At 46.2% G+C, this 16,564-nt stretch overlaps 6 protein-coding genes across 6 annotated transcripts; 4 read left to right on the forward strand and 2 right to left on the reverse strand.

Annotated features, from left to right (window-relative positions):
* Positions 1 to 146: 146 nt before the first annotated feature.
* N7509_006406 (Zn(II)2Cys6 transcription factor) lies at positions 147 to 2,438 on the forward strand (the record flags this gene model as incomplete). Its single annotated transcript, XM_056631043.1, has 6 exons — positions 147 to 307; positions 380 to 1,244; positions 1,304 to 1,364; positions 1,423 to 1,561; positions 1,633 to 1,693; positions 1,752 to 2,438. The coding sequence occupies 6 exons, from the start codon at positions 147 to 149 to the stop codon at positions 2,436 to 2,438; spliced, it is 1,974 nt and encodes a 657-aa protein (XP_056490345.1).
* Positions 2,439 to 2,776: 338 nt separating this feature from the next.
* N7509_006407 (uncharacterized protein) lies at positions 2,777 to 4,228 on the forward strand (the record flags this gene model as incomplete). Its single annotated transcript, XM_056631044.1, has 1 exon — positions 2,777 to 4,228. The coding sequence occupies one exon, from the start codon at positions 2,777 to 2,779 to the stop codon at positions 4,226 to 4,228; it is 1,452 nt and encodes a 483-aa protein (XP_056490346.1).
* Positions 4,229 to 4,480: 252 nt separating this feature from the next.
* Positions 4,481 to 8,706, reverse strand: N7509_006408 (primary-amine oxidase; the record flags this gene model as incomplete). The annotated part of the gene is made up of 6 exons (XM_056631045.1): positions 4,481 to 5,221; positions 5,292 to 6,481; positions 7,076 to 7,349; positions 7,403 to 7,691; positions 7,763 to 8,283; positions 8,341 to 8,706. 6 exons carry the CDS (start codon positions 8,704 to 8,706, stop codon positions 4,481 to 4,483), a joined length of 3,381 nt encoding a protein of 1,126 aa, XP_056490347.1.
* Positions 8,707 to 9,158: 452 nt separating this feature from the next.
* Positions 9,159 to 10,212, forward strand: N7509_006409 (alpha/beta hydrolase; the record flags this gene model as incomplete). Its single annotated transcript, XM_056631046.1, has 2 exons — positions 9,159 to 9,290; positions 9,361 to 10,212. The coding sequence occupies 2 exons, from the start codon at positions 9,159 to 9,161 to the stop codon at positions 10,210 to 10,212; spliced, it is 984 nt and encodes a 327-aa protein (XP_056490348.1).
* Positions 10,213 to 10,286: 74 nt separating this feature from the next.
* N7509_006410 (uncharacterized protein) lies at positions 10,287 to 10,925 on the reverse strand (the record flags this gene model as incomplete). The annotated part of the gene is made up of 1 exon (XM_056631047.1): positions 10,287 to 10,925. The coding sequence occupies one exon, from the start codon at positions 10,923 to 10,925 to the stop codon at positions 10,287 to 10,289; it is 639 nt and encodes a 212-aa protein (XP_056490349.1).
* Positions 10,926 to 13,024: 2,099 nt separating this feature from the next.
* Positions 13,025 to 15,741, forward strand: N7509_006411 (DNA binding domain; the record flags this gene model as incomplete). Its single annotated transcript, XM_056631048.1, has 6 exons — positions 13,025 to 13,036; positions 13,223 to 13,739; positions 13,802 to 14,189; positions 14,455 to 14,605; positions 14,675 to 15,269; positions 15,326 to 15,741. 6 exons carry the CDS (start codon positions 13,025 to 13,027, stop codon positions 15,739 to 15,741), a joined length of 2,079 nt encoding a protein of 692 aa, XP_056490350.1.
* Between the last annotated feature and the right edge of the window lie 823 nt (positions 15,742 to 16,564).

Below are 16,564 nucleotides of genomic sequence, written 5' to 3' on the forward strand. Positions count from 1 at the left end.
ACCAAGCCCATGCGAGATAAGGCAAGATAAGGCATCTTCGCCCCCAAATTCACTTTCTCTAGTCCACATAATTGAGATAGTCTCGGTCTCGTTCGCCTTGCCCACCTCTCCCGCACCCATCACTTTTTATCCTATGCGAGCCAATTATGCTGGAACTAGCTGCAAGGGCAGAAAGCTCCTGCAAGCGATGCCATCGCAGAAAGAAGCGCTGTGACAAGACTCTGCCACAGTGTCAAGCGTGCAAGCATGCGAAAGTAGCATGCAGCTTCCTCGATGATGAGACGCAGGTAGCATCTTACCCAGTCGCGTAAGAATTAACGCCTCGGCTATTTCTCTCCTCTCCAAATCACGAAGATACAGACTGTCTAACAACATATAGCTATGTCCGCGGGTTGGAACATCGAGTTAAAGAGCTCGAACAACAAGTCACAGCGTCGTTAACTCCTCAAACCTCTCATAATGATCTTCCTTCACATCCTTGGGACCAAGATAATGGTTCTCCTCTGGCTGAGGCTCCCATCCCCTCCGGAAATATAACAAACAACTCCCCACCGGTGCATGGTGCAGATGATGCGATACTAAGTTTCGACGAATTTCCAATCTCACCCATGCTAAAGGCTCTGGGACAAAAGCCAGATAACCTAGCAGAAGAACTGCGATTAGTTTCTTTGGAGGCGGCGGCTGAGCGCTATTTGGGTTCCTCTTCCGGACTCCCTTTAGCCAAACTCACCCAGACCGTTCTGCGGCGACTATCTCCAGATCAAGACGGCTTTGTGTTTGATGAAGATATCAACGGCAATAAACATCAAAGCTGTGACCTTAATACGAACGCTATTCCAAACTTGAATCCAATTTCTTTCGAAATGAACCCTTCTCTGTCAAGTCCCATGCCGCTAAGCTCGCTATTCGCAAACCCAACCATTGATGAATATGAGGATACAACGGGCCTTACTTTGATAGAGCCTACTCATATCAGCTATATCCTGGAATTCTATTTTGCGCATTCCCATACTCTCTATCCAATTATTCGCAAGAATGACTTTGAGGAGGTCCTATGGAGAGTATACGCCAATCCTTTGGATCCTTTGGCACAGTCTCCACTATGGCAATTCAGAATATGGATGATCCTAGCGATCGGTTCGACGACTTACTGCTCTGTTTCGTTGATGGACGAAACAGAGCCGGTAAAGTTTTTCAACAAAGCCATGACTTATTTTGAGCCAGCCATGGGATGTGGTGATTTGGTGAGTGTCTAATGATGATACTTCCGTCAAAACATGAATTTACTGATGGCTCAAACTAGGCCGGGTTGGAGGTTCTGATGCTACAAGTCTCGTATTCGTTCTTCAATAAAATAGGACCTAGTAAGTTGCTTTGAAAGTTGTCTACTCTCGATTATTCTCGTTATTGATTCCAATGAAGATACCTGGTTTTTGGTGGGTGTTGCTGCTCGTATGGCAACTGGAATGGGACTCCACACATCGGAAGTCTATCAATCTCTCGCGGTTGATGTTGCTGAGCAACAGAAACGAATTTTCTTTTCTCTTTATATGATGGATCGGTATGTTTTAATTGATTCTATTCACGTTGACACCCGAATTCAATGGTGAGCTTCGAAACTGATCATCGTAGCGTTGTTTCATTGGCCCTTGGAAGGCCTTTTGCCATTCAAGATGACGACATAACAGTTGAGGTGTGCAGTCGATTCTTTTTGGTTTTGAATTCATAAAACTTCTAACTGTTATTTCTAGCCATTTGCGGATGCCGATGATGAAGACATCAATCCGAACACTATCAAAACGTCTACCAAGCTAGAGCCTTCCACCATGGCAGTTCCTCTCCACATACTGGCCTTGCGGAGGATTGCTAGCGACATTGGAACTCTGGTCCACTCCCCCAAGCACGCTGAGCGACAGAGTCAGGAGACGCAAAATCAGACTATACAAGAGCTCCACAGACGACTCGTCGAATGGCGCCGAAGTATGCCGTTTCCTCTCCCCGATCTACAGTCTAAGGTGCCTCATCTTTGCACTAGCTGGTTTGATCTAAATTACTATCTTCACATCATTATGCTTTATCGCCCCTCGCCGCTAAATCCAAATTTGGACGTCTCTGGAATGCGGATTCTCGCAGATGCCTCGGGAATGGCTATTCGACAAGCGATTAATATGCATCGCCAAAATCGATTTGCTTACAATTGGCTCAACCTCGTAGCCGTTTTCAATTCTGCACTGTCACTTATGTACACTTGTTCTGCACAGGCAGAAAATTTGTCCTTGGTAATGGACCATGCCAAAGCACTCGCCGATCTCGATCTAGCTGTGGAGCTATTGGATTCTTTTGGGGAGAAATTTCCTTCTGCAAAGAAGATACAAGGCATGATTAGGGCAGTAACAGAGAGACTCGGAGTATACAATATCTCCTCGGTGAGATTTTGAGAATCGGATACATAAATTTATTTTATTGGTTAGAGCGCTCCCATAGTATTGAAAAGCTCTGGAAATTAGCACTTACACCTCAACGTAAATTTAAATGTCCGGCAGCTGTGTCACTCGGGAATTTCTGTCAGCCTTAGAAATTATAGAAGATCGGCCGGCGGCATGGCTAAGGTGTCACTGTGCAGTGTCGGACTGTCCGATATCTTTATGGCTAGTCGGCCATTCCATGCCAAGGTCTTCTTGGTTAGTGTCCTCCAAAAATCGCTTGCCATGTTAGTACCCCTCGAGAAAGTAGTAGCTTCTTCACATTTTCATCTTTCCCTTGCACGATAAAGGAGATGTCTGTTGAAACGCCGCAGGGCCTGGGGCACAGCGAGATTCTGCCGCATATAATCTCTTTCTCCCATGATGGAAAGATATTTCCCACCGACAACCAATCAAGCAGCCCAATTGGTGAGCCCTGCCACAATGGTTCCGAGTTCCAAACCAACGATGGCGAGCCCACCTATCCCGAAGGGGGATGGGCTGCTTGGAGTGTTGTTCTCGGAAGCTGGATGGCATGTTTTGGGACAATGGGATTGATGAATAGTTTAGGCATATTCCAGGCATATTTGGAGGAGAACGAGCTGAAGCAGTTCTCATCCAGCAAAATTGCCTGGATTTTTGGTATCTACTCATTTCTCGCTTTTTTTTGTGGTATCCAGGTCGGACCTATATTCGATGCAAAAGGACCACGAGCTCTGATAGTTTGCGGCGCTATTGGAACAGTCCTATTTCTTGTTCTCCTGGGCTTTTGTACACTATATTGGCATTTCATGTTGGTCTTCGGTATCATTGGCGGAGTCAGTTTGTCCCTCACTTTCAATCCGGCAATTTCCATCGTTGCGCACTATTTCAATCGTCGGAGAGGCTTAGCAACTGGAGTAGCCTCTTCTGGCGCGTCATTTGGGGGTCTTATTTTTCCTCTACTCTTCCAGAGCGTGGTTTCTAAAGTGAGTTTTGCATGGGCCACTCGTGTAATCGCACTCGTCAACCTTGTCGCTTTCGTGATTGCGATTCTACTTATTCGACCAAGATTCAAGCCAAAAGCCAGTACAGTTGGCGCAATCGTTCCTGATATATCTATTCTTGGAAATGTTAGTCTTATGCTTGCGAGCATGGGAATGTTCTTCATGGAGTGGGGTCTGTTCGTTCCAATCACATATTTGACCTCCTATGCCTTGTCTCAAGGAATGCCACCCCAATTTTCCTTCCTGCTCTTATCTTTGATCAATGCCGGTGCTATATTTGGCCGATGGATACCGGGTTATTGTGCCGACCGCATCGGCCGGTTTAACACGTTCATAATCACCATTTTTGGCTGTCTCCTTTTCACTGCTTGCATATGGATGCCTGCCAATTCAAACAAGCCTATCACGACAGCCTTTGCTCTGCTTTTTGGATTTTTCAGTGGAAGTAATGTCAGTTTGGCGCCAGTTTGTATCGGTCAACTGTGCAAGCTGGAATCTTATGGACAATATTATGCGACCGCATATGGTATTGTCAGTATCAGGTATGATAGAACTTTCGATACTAAGATCACCTCATATCATCACTTTCTTATGTATATTGACACGTCTCTTAGTACTTTGACAGGAATACCGATTGCTGGAGAAATTTTGACGAGATGCAATGGTGAGTACTGGGGCTTGATTTTATTCACCATCGCTAGCTATGCAGCCAGTCTAGTCTGTCTATTTGCTGCAAAGCTCTATAATTGTGGCTGGACTGGATACAAAGCAATATTTTAGATGAGCATCCTGGGCTTAGTGGTAACCACCGCTTCAAAATATTTCCTGTTCGCGTTTTATGCGAACGGTATATTTATGAATCGAGAACTACCAGTAATAACTACCTACTGAACACCTGACAGGACGAACATGATAGTACCTCAAATAGAATTATCTTGATCACAAATACCAATTGAGACTAATCACATGTCAGCAAACATCCAATTACAAGAGCAACTCTCTTTTCTCCTCTCTATAATAAAATCTTTGCCCTCAAAGTCTCGGAAACACTACACTTGTCTCTTGTCCAGAGCTTGCGAATTTTGATTTTACACTGGCCAAAGCAGAAGATTTATCTCCAGATAAATCTGACGGAGGCACCCAGAGAGCAGGATTTTTCTCAAAAAAGTTTGATGCGCGCAAAGTCACACTAACCGGCTCTGCGGGCATTATGGGGAAATCTTCCATGCGAGGGAAGTGGGTGAGGCCAAATTGAATGTAACAAACTATATCTGTGTTTTCAATGGGTTCGTCGCGGGCCACCCAATCAGTGATTGTCAAGTTCTGCGGATGATGCCCACCACTTGATTGGCAGACATAGTCACCAGCAGGGAATAATTCACCATCACGGTAAGGAACGACCCAAAGCGACTTTCGAGCAAATTCTCCTCGTTTTGCAACTATGCTATCAGGCCTTGCTAGAAGAGAAGGACACTGATTGTTGACGATCTTATACCCAATAGGCTTTTTGGATATTTTGCTGACTCGACTTGGGTTCACGATATCCCATGTCCGGGATGTTTCGTGACAATAGGAGGATGCGCCATCTGTAGCAGTTTTGTAGGTTCTCTTGCTCGCTATGAAACCATTTCCATATGGGTTTTTCTCCGAAGAGTAATCAGCGGCAACAGCATCATTTTGGATCACACTGTTGTTGGGTCCATCAATTTCCGGGTCAATGCGAAAGGGAAAAAATATGCTGGTGGTTTTGAGCATCAAGTCTATGCCCCACCTCTGTGCCATAGGGCGCAGATTCCTCACTTGGGTGAAGACAATAAGTGTTCAACATGCCAGTCAATTTCACTTCCAGCTTGTAGGTTCCATCCAGCGTGAATGTATGATAGAAGGCATATTCGTAGTTGGCCGCAGTCAAAATTTGCGATATGACCAGCTTCCGATCTCGTGCGAGGACAACACTCCCATCTCGAAAATCCGTATGTTTGTAAAGGATCCCATTGTCTTCTTCGTGAATGCACACAGCGTTTTCAATCAACAAAGGTGTCCCGTTTCCGGAATTCAGAACGGCGTCCAAGTAGTGGATAGCACCTTTGCAATCACATCCTAATTTCAGAGAGTTGGTCATGAATCCAGAGCCGTACTCTCCGATGTCGAAAGCATGCTTTTTATGATGGGGTGAATTCGGCGAGCCGTATGGAACAAACATTTCTACCACACTAAGTCGGTTGAAGATAGTTCTCTCGCGATTCTCTTTGCTATGAGGATCGCGCATTCGTATATCAGATAAAACTAGACCCTCGCGGTAGTTGAATCCAATGTGCAGCTTCAAATTTGCCCATGAGATCTCCCGCCCTTGCATAAAAAAAGAGACACCCTCGGGCTGAGTAATGCTGATTGGTTTCAGGATACCATACTCATGGAGACTCTTTCCTATCAGCTCAGGCAGGTAGTTATGCTCCTCGAGAGAAATCGGCGTACGTTCGCCGTTCACCGTTTTGATGTCAACAGCTAGAACTTCCTCTCTCTCAGTGTCGGCAACAACAATGAAGTCAAGTGGATGGGCATATTGATTATCGGATGGGAATTTGCGATAGTAAGGGAGAGCTTGCTGTAATCTTCGCTCGAAACCCCAACGCTCGTCTATTCCGATTGCCCAGCCGTCAAAAAAGACCTTTGACATATCAGTTATCCCAATTCCTTTGCAGGCTTTTATCACCAGTGGATGATCTCTGGAAATTCTTTCGATCACATCCAAATCCTCCAGAGTGAGAATTGGCATCACGTCTTTGAAGTCTACCCAAGCATCGATGGTCTCTGAGATCAAATCAACGGTAACTTCAGATATTTGCTGGTTTCCACGGGAAATCACAATGGCTTTGGATCTTCTTCGGGGCCTCGAACCTCCCGAATCACGAAACGCGGCATATTCGAGCTTGAGCGGCTCCAGCAAGGTGATACTATTGAACTTGAGTTCCCCCATTGACGAGGCCTTTATTATTGCCGATGAGGTCAAAATTTCCGCTGCGGATAATGGGTCTGTATCAACGGTTAGTTTCGCTCGTTGCCATTTGTGGGTCTATGGAACAAATTACCTAGCGGGTGCATGTCATTAATCGTAGGTCGATTCCTCGCGCTGCAGCTATCTGCTTTATTTGCATTGTTATTCATATTTTCCGGTGATGGGATGTTGAAAATATCCGATTACAGATGTCAACGATAATGTCTCCTTTTATAGTATATTGAGATTCTAACAATCATGCAAATTCCAACAAGAAGACAGGTAACTGTATTGCACTATTTCCTAGTATTGACCAAATTAGGATTGTGCATCCGATCATCGTCAATGTCGGCCGAGCCGAACTTGAAATTGAGTTTGGAGTAGGATTTTCGGTGGGGCCGACGATATCATAAATCGTCACAATCGTAAGATCTATATTCCAAAGGCGAAATATTCAGTTTACAATAGCAATATCTTTTATTATGCCTCAACAAAAATTATTGCAAGCTGAGGTTTAGATATGACAGTTTTGAGATTCCAGAACCATTCCGCTCAATGAGAAGCCATTGTTGAAGCCCTTTTCAACCCTTTTTTCAAGGAAACCGAGCAAAGAAACTCCCCTTCCATCTCACCTATTCCGGGGCTGCGGACGCAAACTCGTTGCTTCGTTTCCTCTGGCTTGAAATCAAACTGAACAAGTAGTGTAGTAAGGGTCTTCAGTATGTTTGTCATGGCTAGATTTCGACCAATGCACATTCGATGTCCAATACTGAATGGAATTAGGTATCTTCCCTTTTCTTTGTTGTAAGATTCATCAAGCCAGCGGCTAGGTTTGTATATTCCGTGATCCAATCCCCAAATGTCGGGGTTATGATGTAAGACGTAGTTCGAAATACAGACATTTGCCTGAAGACTGGTGAGCTTTGAGGCAGATTATGGATATTTATAAGTAAACTTACCCCCTGAGGAATATGATGCTTCCCAATGTCGACACCACCCGGGAAACCGACACGACGCCACAGCGGCATAGTAAACACAGGATTTAGTCGAAAATTCTCTTTAACACAGGCCATTGTATACATTAAAGATGCTTCCAAGCCTTGTATAGGATAAGAAATCTGGCCAACAGCAAGAGGCCCCAGTAAATCCCGAATTTCCTTGGTCGTAGCTGCAAGCAATTCCGGGTTTTGGATCAGGTTCCAAAGAAGAAGAGTCAATGTGCCTGAGGTTGAATGTGAACCAGCGACGCTATTTTATTGTGAGTATTAGATTTCGAATATTCTCTCTACGGAAAAGATTTCTGGATCGGTATGACTTACAGAACGGCAAATGCTTCGGAGTTGATCTCTTGTTCAGTTAAGCGAGCACCACTCTGAGGATCGACCGCCTCCACGAGGCTCTTTAGTAGATCAGGCCGTTGAGACGTGTTTTGAATCTTGAACTTAACGCAATCTGAACAAACGGTCTTCAGATTATTTCTGCTTTTCATCAATTGTCGCATCCATGGCACTGGAGATATTCTTGACAGGGCCTTCCAGAAATTTTGGAAAGACAGTTCGCCAATGACACCGGCCAGTAGAAGATGATCATTAATGGCATGCAATTCTTCTGCATATCCCTTTTCCTGTACACCGAAAGGCTTGCCAAAGGCCACTTCGCCCAAGATATCCAATACATAGAGAGAAATCATGTTCTTGAAGTCAAAAGTCTCGCCGCTGACTGCAAGTGCTCGAAGCTTTCTGATGAATATTTCCATTTGACCTTCAATCAAAGGTTCCAGCTTTTGAATCGAAACCTGCGAAAATCCATGAGATAGCTGTCTCCGACGAAGGGCGTGAATCTATATTCCGACCGTCAGCCGTTTCCCACTTATTGTACAGAAATTGAACAATATTACATCCTCATTGGTACCCCCAAAAAGATTGGGATTGAATGCGGTAAAGGCGTCATAGAATTCCGTCTTTCCCATATTGCGGCCTCCTTTGTAGATTGGTGCAATTGCCTCGCCTTCCCAGAGATGTAAATGATTAGGCCCCACCCGTACGACTGGACCATACTGCATGTGAAGTTCAAGGAGCTTTTCATGCAACTTCAAGTTGTAGACATAATAGGCTTTGAAACAATTGGTCAAAGATGCGACCAAGGGTCCGGGGTATTTGCTCAATGGATGGAAATATCTCATATAAGCAATGTACGCCAGGGTCGTCCCGGCGAGCAGCGACGTTATAATAGGCAGAGTGTCGCACGAAATGATGAACTCCATTATTGACAAAATGTTTCTCTGGGCCCATAAAATTCCCATGCTGGTAAATTTCTATTTTCAGAAGAGGTCAACCTAGCTTGGACGAGGTCCCGAGGTCAGCTTTAAATATGATATTCGGTCGCCTGTTTCGGCTAAATACCGCTGAATATTTGCCGTTATTTTCTTGCCGACTTTTTGGCATTACACAAAAAGAAAGGGCAGCATGTTCCTCATTATGGGGAGAAAACAAGAATTGGGGTTCTACCTCGGGCATTACGATTGGCTTCTCGATCCACACTGTTGCGGTGATTCCCCCCCAACGGAGCCGCGGGATTTCCCCACACCCCACTTAACCAAGTCTACTTCTTCTTGCCACTGGGATTATTGGGATTCACAAATGCAAAGTTCGAGAGCATTCAGGTGCACTTGACTTGAGATTTGATCAAACTTCGAATTCCTTTGACGTTATCAGCATGGCCGAGCCTCAGACTGCTACATACACCTACAAAGTCGTTGGCGGGTTGAGTCTAACAATCGACATATCAAGGCCGCGGAATCTCCGGGAAACTGGCATTGTGCTTATTCATTTCCATGGAGGATTTCTTGTAAGTCTTCCCACATCATTCAGAATAGGTATTGGACGAAGATATCTCTAACAGAGATTATCATCTTCAGGTTATCGGTGAGAAAACCACATTCCCACCTGACTGGTTGATCAACGCCTGTCAGGCCCGAGGCTGGACATATGCAACCGCTTCTTATCGCTTAATGCCTGAAGCAACTGGTCTGGAAATTCTCTCCGATACCCTTGATGCAGTCCGCTGGGTCCATCAGAATATCAGCGATCGCATCATCATCGCGGGGTCAAGCGCGGGCGGATACCTCGCATTGGCAACGGGGGCGCACCCCGAATGCCCGAGACCTCTATCTATTCTCTCTATATACGGAATGCTTGACCCTGCAAGCAAGAGATACATCGATTCAGGTGTTCCTCTCCGAGTTCCAGTTAGCAATCTAGAGACGGCGTTGGAGGAAATTGGGACTGTTGCGAATAGTGGCCAGTCTATTGACGGCTATGCGTTTCCAAAGGAGCCTCCCATCGATCAGCGATTCCGTTGGATTGGCGCCATTCACGAGGCTGCTCGTTATCCAGATCTTTTAACACGAATTCCGGGTCTAGCCGGTCAGATTAGGGAGGTGGGTGTTAGCGCGATCCCAGTGTATTTCCGAGGTTTGTTTCCTGTGTCTTTCAGATTGAGTTCAGAGTTTCCTCCGACTGTTTTATTGCACGGCGATAGTGATGAGCTGGTTGATTTTGAGCAGAGTGCTTTAGTTGCTGATAAGATGAAATCATTGGGTATCGACGTTCATTTGGAACGCGCTGTGGGCCAGGGCCACGGATTTGAAGTCAAAACCAGCATCAACCTCGACGCGATGGAGATGGAAGGCGAAGATGCGGCGATGAAGGCGGGCCTCCGTCGTGTTATTATGGCACTGGAGGCAGCAGTTTCCAAAGTAAACCTTTGAATCTATTCAACTTTTTTGGCTTTTTATTACGGTAGATAATAGAGGGTTCCAAGGTTTGCGTTTTATACTATTTATCAATTAAAATCCAAATTTTGAACGGCCAACATTAGGTTGGCCACATGGTCCATGCCAGTTTGATCAAATGTCGCAAGATACTCGCCAGTCTTCTGCAACGGCTCTCCAGGTAGATTCGTGATCATCTTATCCCACTCTTTGGCAGATAGATATGATTTTTCAACATGAACGCGAGCCAAAAGGGCGAATTCTCCGGCTCTTTCGAACAAGGCACATTCTTGATCGGCTTTTCTCGGATCATTCGGCTCGGAGATGATTCCATTGCGTATTACCCATGCAACCTCCCAGCGTTCAAGTGCCTTTTTTAGCGGGGTAGTTGCGAGAGGGAAAGAGGAGAATGCTCTGAGTTGATGGAAGATAAGTCCATGAATCGCTGTAGATAAATCAGAACATTGTTGGATTTCTTCCAATTTTGGAAATAGAGCGTTACCGGTTACTATTGTGAAAAGATTCAAAGCGGTTTCACCATGGAGATGGTCAATAATGGCAGGGTCTGGGTTTTCTGCACATAGGCTGCGAACACAGTCAGTGAGCAGGGGAGACCTAGGCCGAATAAGATGTAAATTTGCGGCAATCACAAATTCTTCCGGATTAGATGCTTGGAAATTTTCTTCTGGGCAAGTGAGATCAATAGTCATTTCTTGCAACACCATTCGTGGCACAGAATTGTGAAATATAACAAATGCCGAGTCTAACAGAAACACATGATTGAAAGTACTATTCGCCAGGTAAGCCAATTGTTGCCCATCACTCAGGACATGGTAAATGACTCACCGGATCAGTTGCTCTTTAACCATGTATTCTCTCCATTCTTCCAGGGTGGGTTGTGGGCTGAAACTTGGCCGATGGTGTATTGAGTGCGATAGCCCCATGGCCCTTGTTGCCTGTATCCTCGTCAGATCCTCTGCAACCTCAAATTTTCAAAAAGGGCATCTTACAGCAACAATGGCAGTAAATCTATGGCGCTGCATTCTTAATTTTGCTGCTTTGTCGCCTTCCCATTTCTGTAAAAGGCACATAAAACAAGCAGCCTGTAATATCTGAACATTTTGGGTTGTGTCAAGATAGGTAGATCTCTCTGGCACCGAGACAACCGTTTCTGAAAAGAGAGGATTTGCAAACAAAAGCTCCTCGGTCGAGTTCAAGATTCGTTTTGCCTCCAAGTGATCACTTTTTCGGGCTGACATGCATGCACCGACAAGTGACATGATTGCTAAAAGAATAATCGAGCAGTCTTCTAGATCAAATGATGCTTTGTGGATAATAGGACAATGTCGATACCAGCGACTCCAAAACAAATCCAAAAAACGCTCGATGTTCTCTGGCGAAAAGAATTCCAGTAAGTCAACAGGCGTCTCAAAGCATTGTGACACCTTGTCGGATATAGGACGCAGAGTTTGTGATATTTGATTGGCCTTTTCACTCAATAATGTGTAGCCCGTTGGTTTGCCAGAAACTTGTTGTACATCTTCGAAATCTCCCCAGAGACTTGCTTCGATGTCACCCAGATAGCAATCAAATGGATTTGAACCCAGAGTCTCGTTGAATGGGAAAGCTTCACATAATGCGTCTTCAAAAGATACACCCCCGAAATCGACTCTCCCAATGCGGAGTTGTAGTTGTACGCCTCGTTTAGTCCATTAGCTCCTGTAAAGTTCAGTAGAAAATCAAATCGGTCCTGTGAAGGTTGCACATTTCGTGGCAGTGTGGTGGTATTTTGAGACATATCTAATGGTCGGTATTGAAGCCGATCACGACTTCCAGAATTCATTTTCTCACTTGCAGAGAATTCCGATGGCTCATAATTCTGATTAAAATCTTTTTTTCGGCAATTTGACAGACTTCTCGGTACCAATATAAGTGCACTCTGTACCTTGCGATAGGCATTCCGAGCATGGCTGTCCAGTAGAACAAGCTCGCTTCCGGGAGGTGCACAATACACATGCTCTCTTTCTCTTGCCAGATATACCCCGCTTTGGGATCTGGTCCCCTGAGGCCAGCCTCGTCGCGCATGTTTTCCAATGTCTGCGCAATGCATCACTGGAATATTGTCAGCCAGTAGATGTCGGGGGAATATGTCAATCTCGGCACTCGCCTCCTCTTATATCGCGCATCGCAGAATTTACAAGCGTGTTGCTTATCATCACCATCTGACGCACATCGGTCAGTCTCTCAGGAACAACCTTGCTCATGGCCGACGGTGGTTCATTTTACTAACGGGTCAGGGTATGCCGTTGCAAATGCTCAGCTCTTCGAAATGTTCCAAAACACAAGGGGCAGACTAATGCAGGCAGTTCACCGGCTTCCATTATGCTCTTGGGGATAATATTTCCCTTGTTGAGTGCCAGATGGAGATATATTTGCAAGTAAGAAATTTAGTGCAAAGACGGAGCTGCGGGGGGGAATGTCTGGGGTCGGCAGTGGGCAAAGCCAAGAATGCCGATCCCGATCCCGATCCCGATGCCGAGATGCCAAAAGCACCTGGGCAAGACATCGCAAAATAGTTGGTATCTCTGCCCCCGAAGTCACATGAATATCAGTTTATTGTTGTGATTCTACTCCTAGGTATTGATCTTTGTGTCCAGAGGGGGCTATTTACGACAGTAACCTGAGAATTCGGACATTTCCAGACACGGCCCTGCGTTTCCGCTACTCGCCTCATCAAGCTAAAAATTGATCTGTATTTTAATTGAGTATAAAAACGAGTTACACTTCAAATATTTCCAGTCCTGCCCAGATGAATGGAGAAGTATAGAAGACGGAGGGTGGCGGCAGAAAAGAGGGCCGCGGCGATTCTGAACTATCAACACCATCCAACTCCAAAACAACTTCGAACAACTTCACGACAATCCTACGGTCGCTCCCCGCTGTTGTGCTTCATTCGTCTTGATGGAGGAGACGGCGAAAAAATACCGACTATTCCGACTCCTTCGAGCCCAAGCAGCCATTTCCTCCGCTATTGGACGAGCTTGCATCGCCAGAAGAGGCTCAGGAGAGCTATGCCGAAGACGAGAGTGTCACCTCGCCCGGCTACGATGAGATCGAAGTAGAAGACGACGCGGATTTCCAGTCGCACTACTCACTTGACCCTCAATCCTTCTCGGATTCAGAATCGGACGACTCGGGCGATGGCATTGGACAGCACCATCCTTTCCACCAGTCATCCAGCTCCCTCCATGGCCCTAATGCCTTTGCGCCTCCATTCTACAACCGCCCACCGACACCGCTACCTCCTTCGCCCTCGCTGACTTCCCTCCTACGGCCTCCCTTCTCCACGACTACCTCACGTCCCACAACCCCCGACAGCTCGGACGTCGAAACTCCCAACGACACCGAGGCCGCCGTGGCCAAGTCGGCCCGGCGCGCGACCACCGTTCCACGCGCCAGCCCCAAGGTTCCAACCTATGAATACTATGGATTTGTGCTCTATCTGGCATCCTCGCTCGCATTTCGTACGTCTCTCTTTCCCCGCATGATCAGACCATCCTCACACTAATCCCGATATCTATTCTAGTGATCTATCTCCTTTGGTCCTATCTTCCCTCCCCGTTCCTTCACCAGCTCGGCATCTACTATTACCCGAACCGGTGGTGGTCGCTGGCCATTCCATCATGGCTGGTGATGTCCATTGTCTACATATACATTGCTCTCGCCTCATACAACACCGGCTATCTCACCCTTCCCATGAACAGTATCGAAAACATCGTGGACGAAGTTGCAAATGTTGCTGTCATTGATGGCAAGGCGCGGCGGCGACCGGGTGGCGCTACCAAGATGAAACCCGGTGCGACATCATATCAAATAATGGGCCCACAGAATCGCAAGGTCAATTGGTGCGAGATCTGGAGTGAGGGCACCGATGCAGTCATGGATATCCCCGTCGGCGGGGTCTGCGAGGTGCTGTATGGCCAAGAACGAGTTGAAGATTTGGATTTATAACCCGGAAACTGTGAAATATTTCTGTCGCTTTACATTGGAGCATTGAAATTGAAATAGCCAGCTTCTCCAAGCACATGCAAACAAAGCATGCCAAAGCTAGCTTCGTTTCCCCATTTTCTGAAATCGGAAGGCGGTGTTCCGATAAAAGAGTCACGAGGTGATATGTCGAGGCGGCGACTTCTGGCAGAAGAGTCCCAGGCTTCATCATCACCCTCGATCTCTCAATAGGCAACTTTTCATTTTCCCCGAGATCTCTATTCGACTACCGGCAACCCGTGAACATGTCGGGGAACAACCTTCTACGCCCCCGCGGCAAAATGCGAGCGGGCCAGGCCAACTTCCTCGCGGTCCCCTCACTCCAGAGCAAAAGCGGCAGATTGTAGGTCTTCACATTGAGCATCAACAATCACTCGGGAAGCACCTACTTACTCTACTTTCTTTTTAACAGGAGGTCAATCGCATGAAAGCCAAGGCTCTACGAGAACAACGCGAAACCGATTCTGCTAAAAGTTCCGCTGCAGCCCCCACCCAAGGAGTCAAACGTTCCTACAATTCCATGACAGCCACCAATGCCCCCGCCACTTTACGCGATGCGCGCTCCAATGCATCCTCGTCAGATCGCCCTCTCGATTCGATCAAGCCGGCCCGGAACTTCACGCGATATGTCGAGTACGACTTCAGCAAAATGACGGACACGAAGGGTGGTTTCTTGACGCAGGAAGATGATCCTTTCAATAAGCAACTCCACGCATCTGAAGAAAAGGACAATAAGCCAGCCAATATGACACAGAAGGAATGGGAACGTCATCAATTACTGCAAACGCTACGACGGAATCGAGAGGGGCCATTTGAGCCGGGTTTGAGCGTGTTGGATGACAAAAGTCAGCAAAAGACCTGTCGGGAATGTGGCAGTCTAGAAATTGACTGGAAGTGGGAGGAGATGCTTCATTGCTGCATCTGCCATGCTTGTAAGGATAAATTTCCCGAGAAATACAGTCTTCTCACCAAAACGGAGGCAAAGGAGGATTATCTTTTGACGGATCGTGAGTCTCATCAAGATCCATATACTGAACAAGCATCTCTAACACTCATCCTGAAGCTGAGCTACGAGACGAGGAACTACTCCCTCGGCTAGAGAAGCCCAATCCACATAAATCCACGTGGAACAACATGATGTTATACCTCCGCTACCAGGTTGAAGAATACGCATTTTCCTCCAAAAAATGGGGCTCGACCGAGGCTCTAGATGCAGAGTTTGAGCGGCGTGAGGAAGACAAGAAGAAACGACGAGAAGCCAAGTTCAAGACCAAGCTGCAAGATCTCAAGAAACGGACCCGTGTGGAGGCTTATCGGCGGAATCGCCAGGGAGCTTCTGGAGGTCAGTTCGGTGATGATCTGGCCAGCAACCGGAAGCATGTGCACCAGTGGGGGCGATTGGTGGAGAATCCAGAGACAGGTATCGGAGTCAAGACATGCGTAGACTGCGGTATGGAGGTGGAAGAATTAGAATTCTAGATGCAGCATGCATAGCGTTGTGATTAATAATTTACGAAGACACGAATATCAGCCCTGGAGCAAGCTTAAAACTGACATCCGACGGTATTTCTAGTACTAGTAGTAGATCAATGGTCCCACCTGGGCACCTGGGCATTAATAATAAAACTTGAACTCCGAGTCCGAGTCCCAACCTTCAAGTTGGAGCAGGGCTCTCTTCCACTTGAAATTCACTGGAAGGATTGCCTTCAAGGACTCCCGAGCTGCCAGCCTAGTATTAGTAGGTGGGCGGTTGAAGTTGATGTGGCATGCTGACCGAGGTGTCTAGTAGTCCTAGTAGAGTATTGTCCACCTGGCATGGATTCAAGTTCCAACCTCAAAGCCTGAGGTTCTCGGAAGATATATATTAACCAGGAGTAAGCACCTTATACGAGGATTAGTCCTTCTAATACTACTAGTAATTACTAGTACTACTAGTATATATCAAATCGAGATTCATAGATAATTACCAGGATCATCAATTTTACTATGAATGGATACTCTGAAATGACCTTTGATCTACTACATTGTATGTTACTAAGTTCAAGTATTCTAATAAGTCTTATAGAACGGGAAAAGAATGTTCAATTAGAAGCTATTGAGGTATATCTATCCAAATATTGAGGCAGCCATCGCAACTAAACCCCCGATGGTCTAGTTGGATATGGCGTTCGGCTGTAATGGAAACATATAACCGAAAGGTCGCCGGCTCGATTCCGGCTCGGGGGAACCTTGCATTCTTTTTTCTTATTTTTTGATATTTTCCTTCTTTGGATCTCTTGTAATTATGTCAGTCAAAACTCCA

Source organism: Penicillium cosmopolitanum, assembly GCF_028827165.1.
Source record: "Penicillium cosmopolitanum strain IBT 29677 chromosome Unknown utg000006l:49.0-5199605.0:1.0-5204138.0, whole genome shotgun sequence".
Taxonomy (NCBI): Eukaryota; Fungi; Ascomycota; class Eurotiomycetes; order Eurotiales; family Aspergillaceae; genus Penicillium; species Penicillium cosmopolitanum.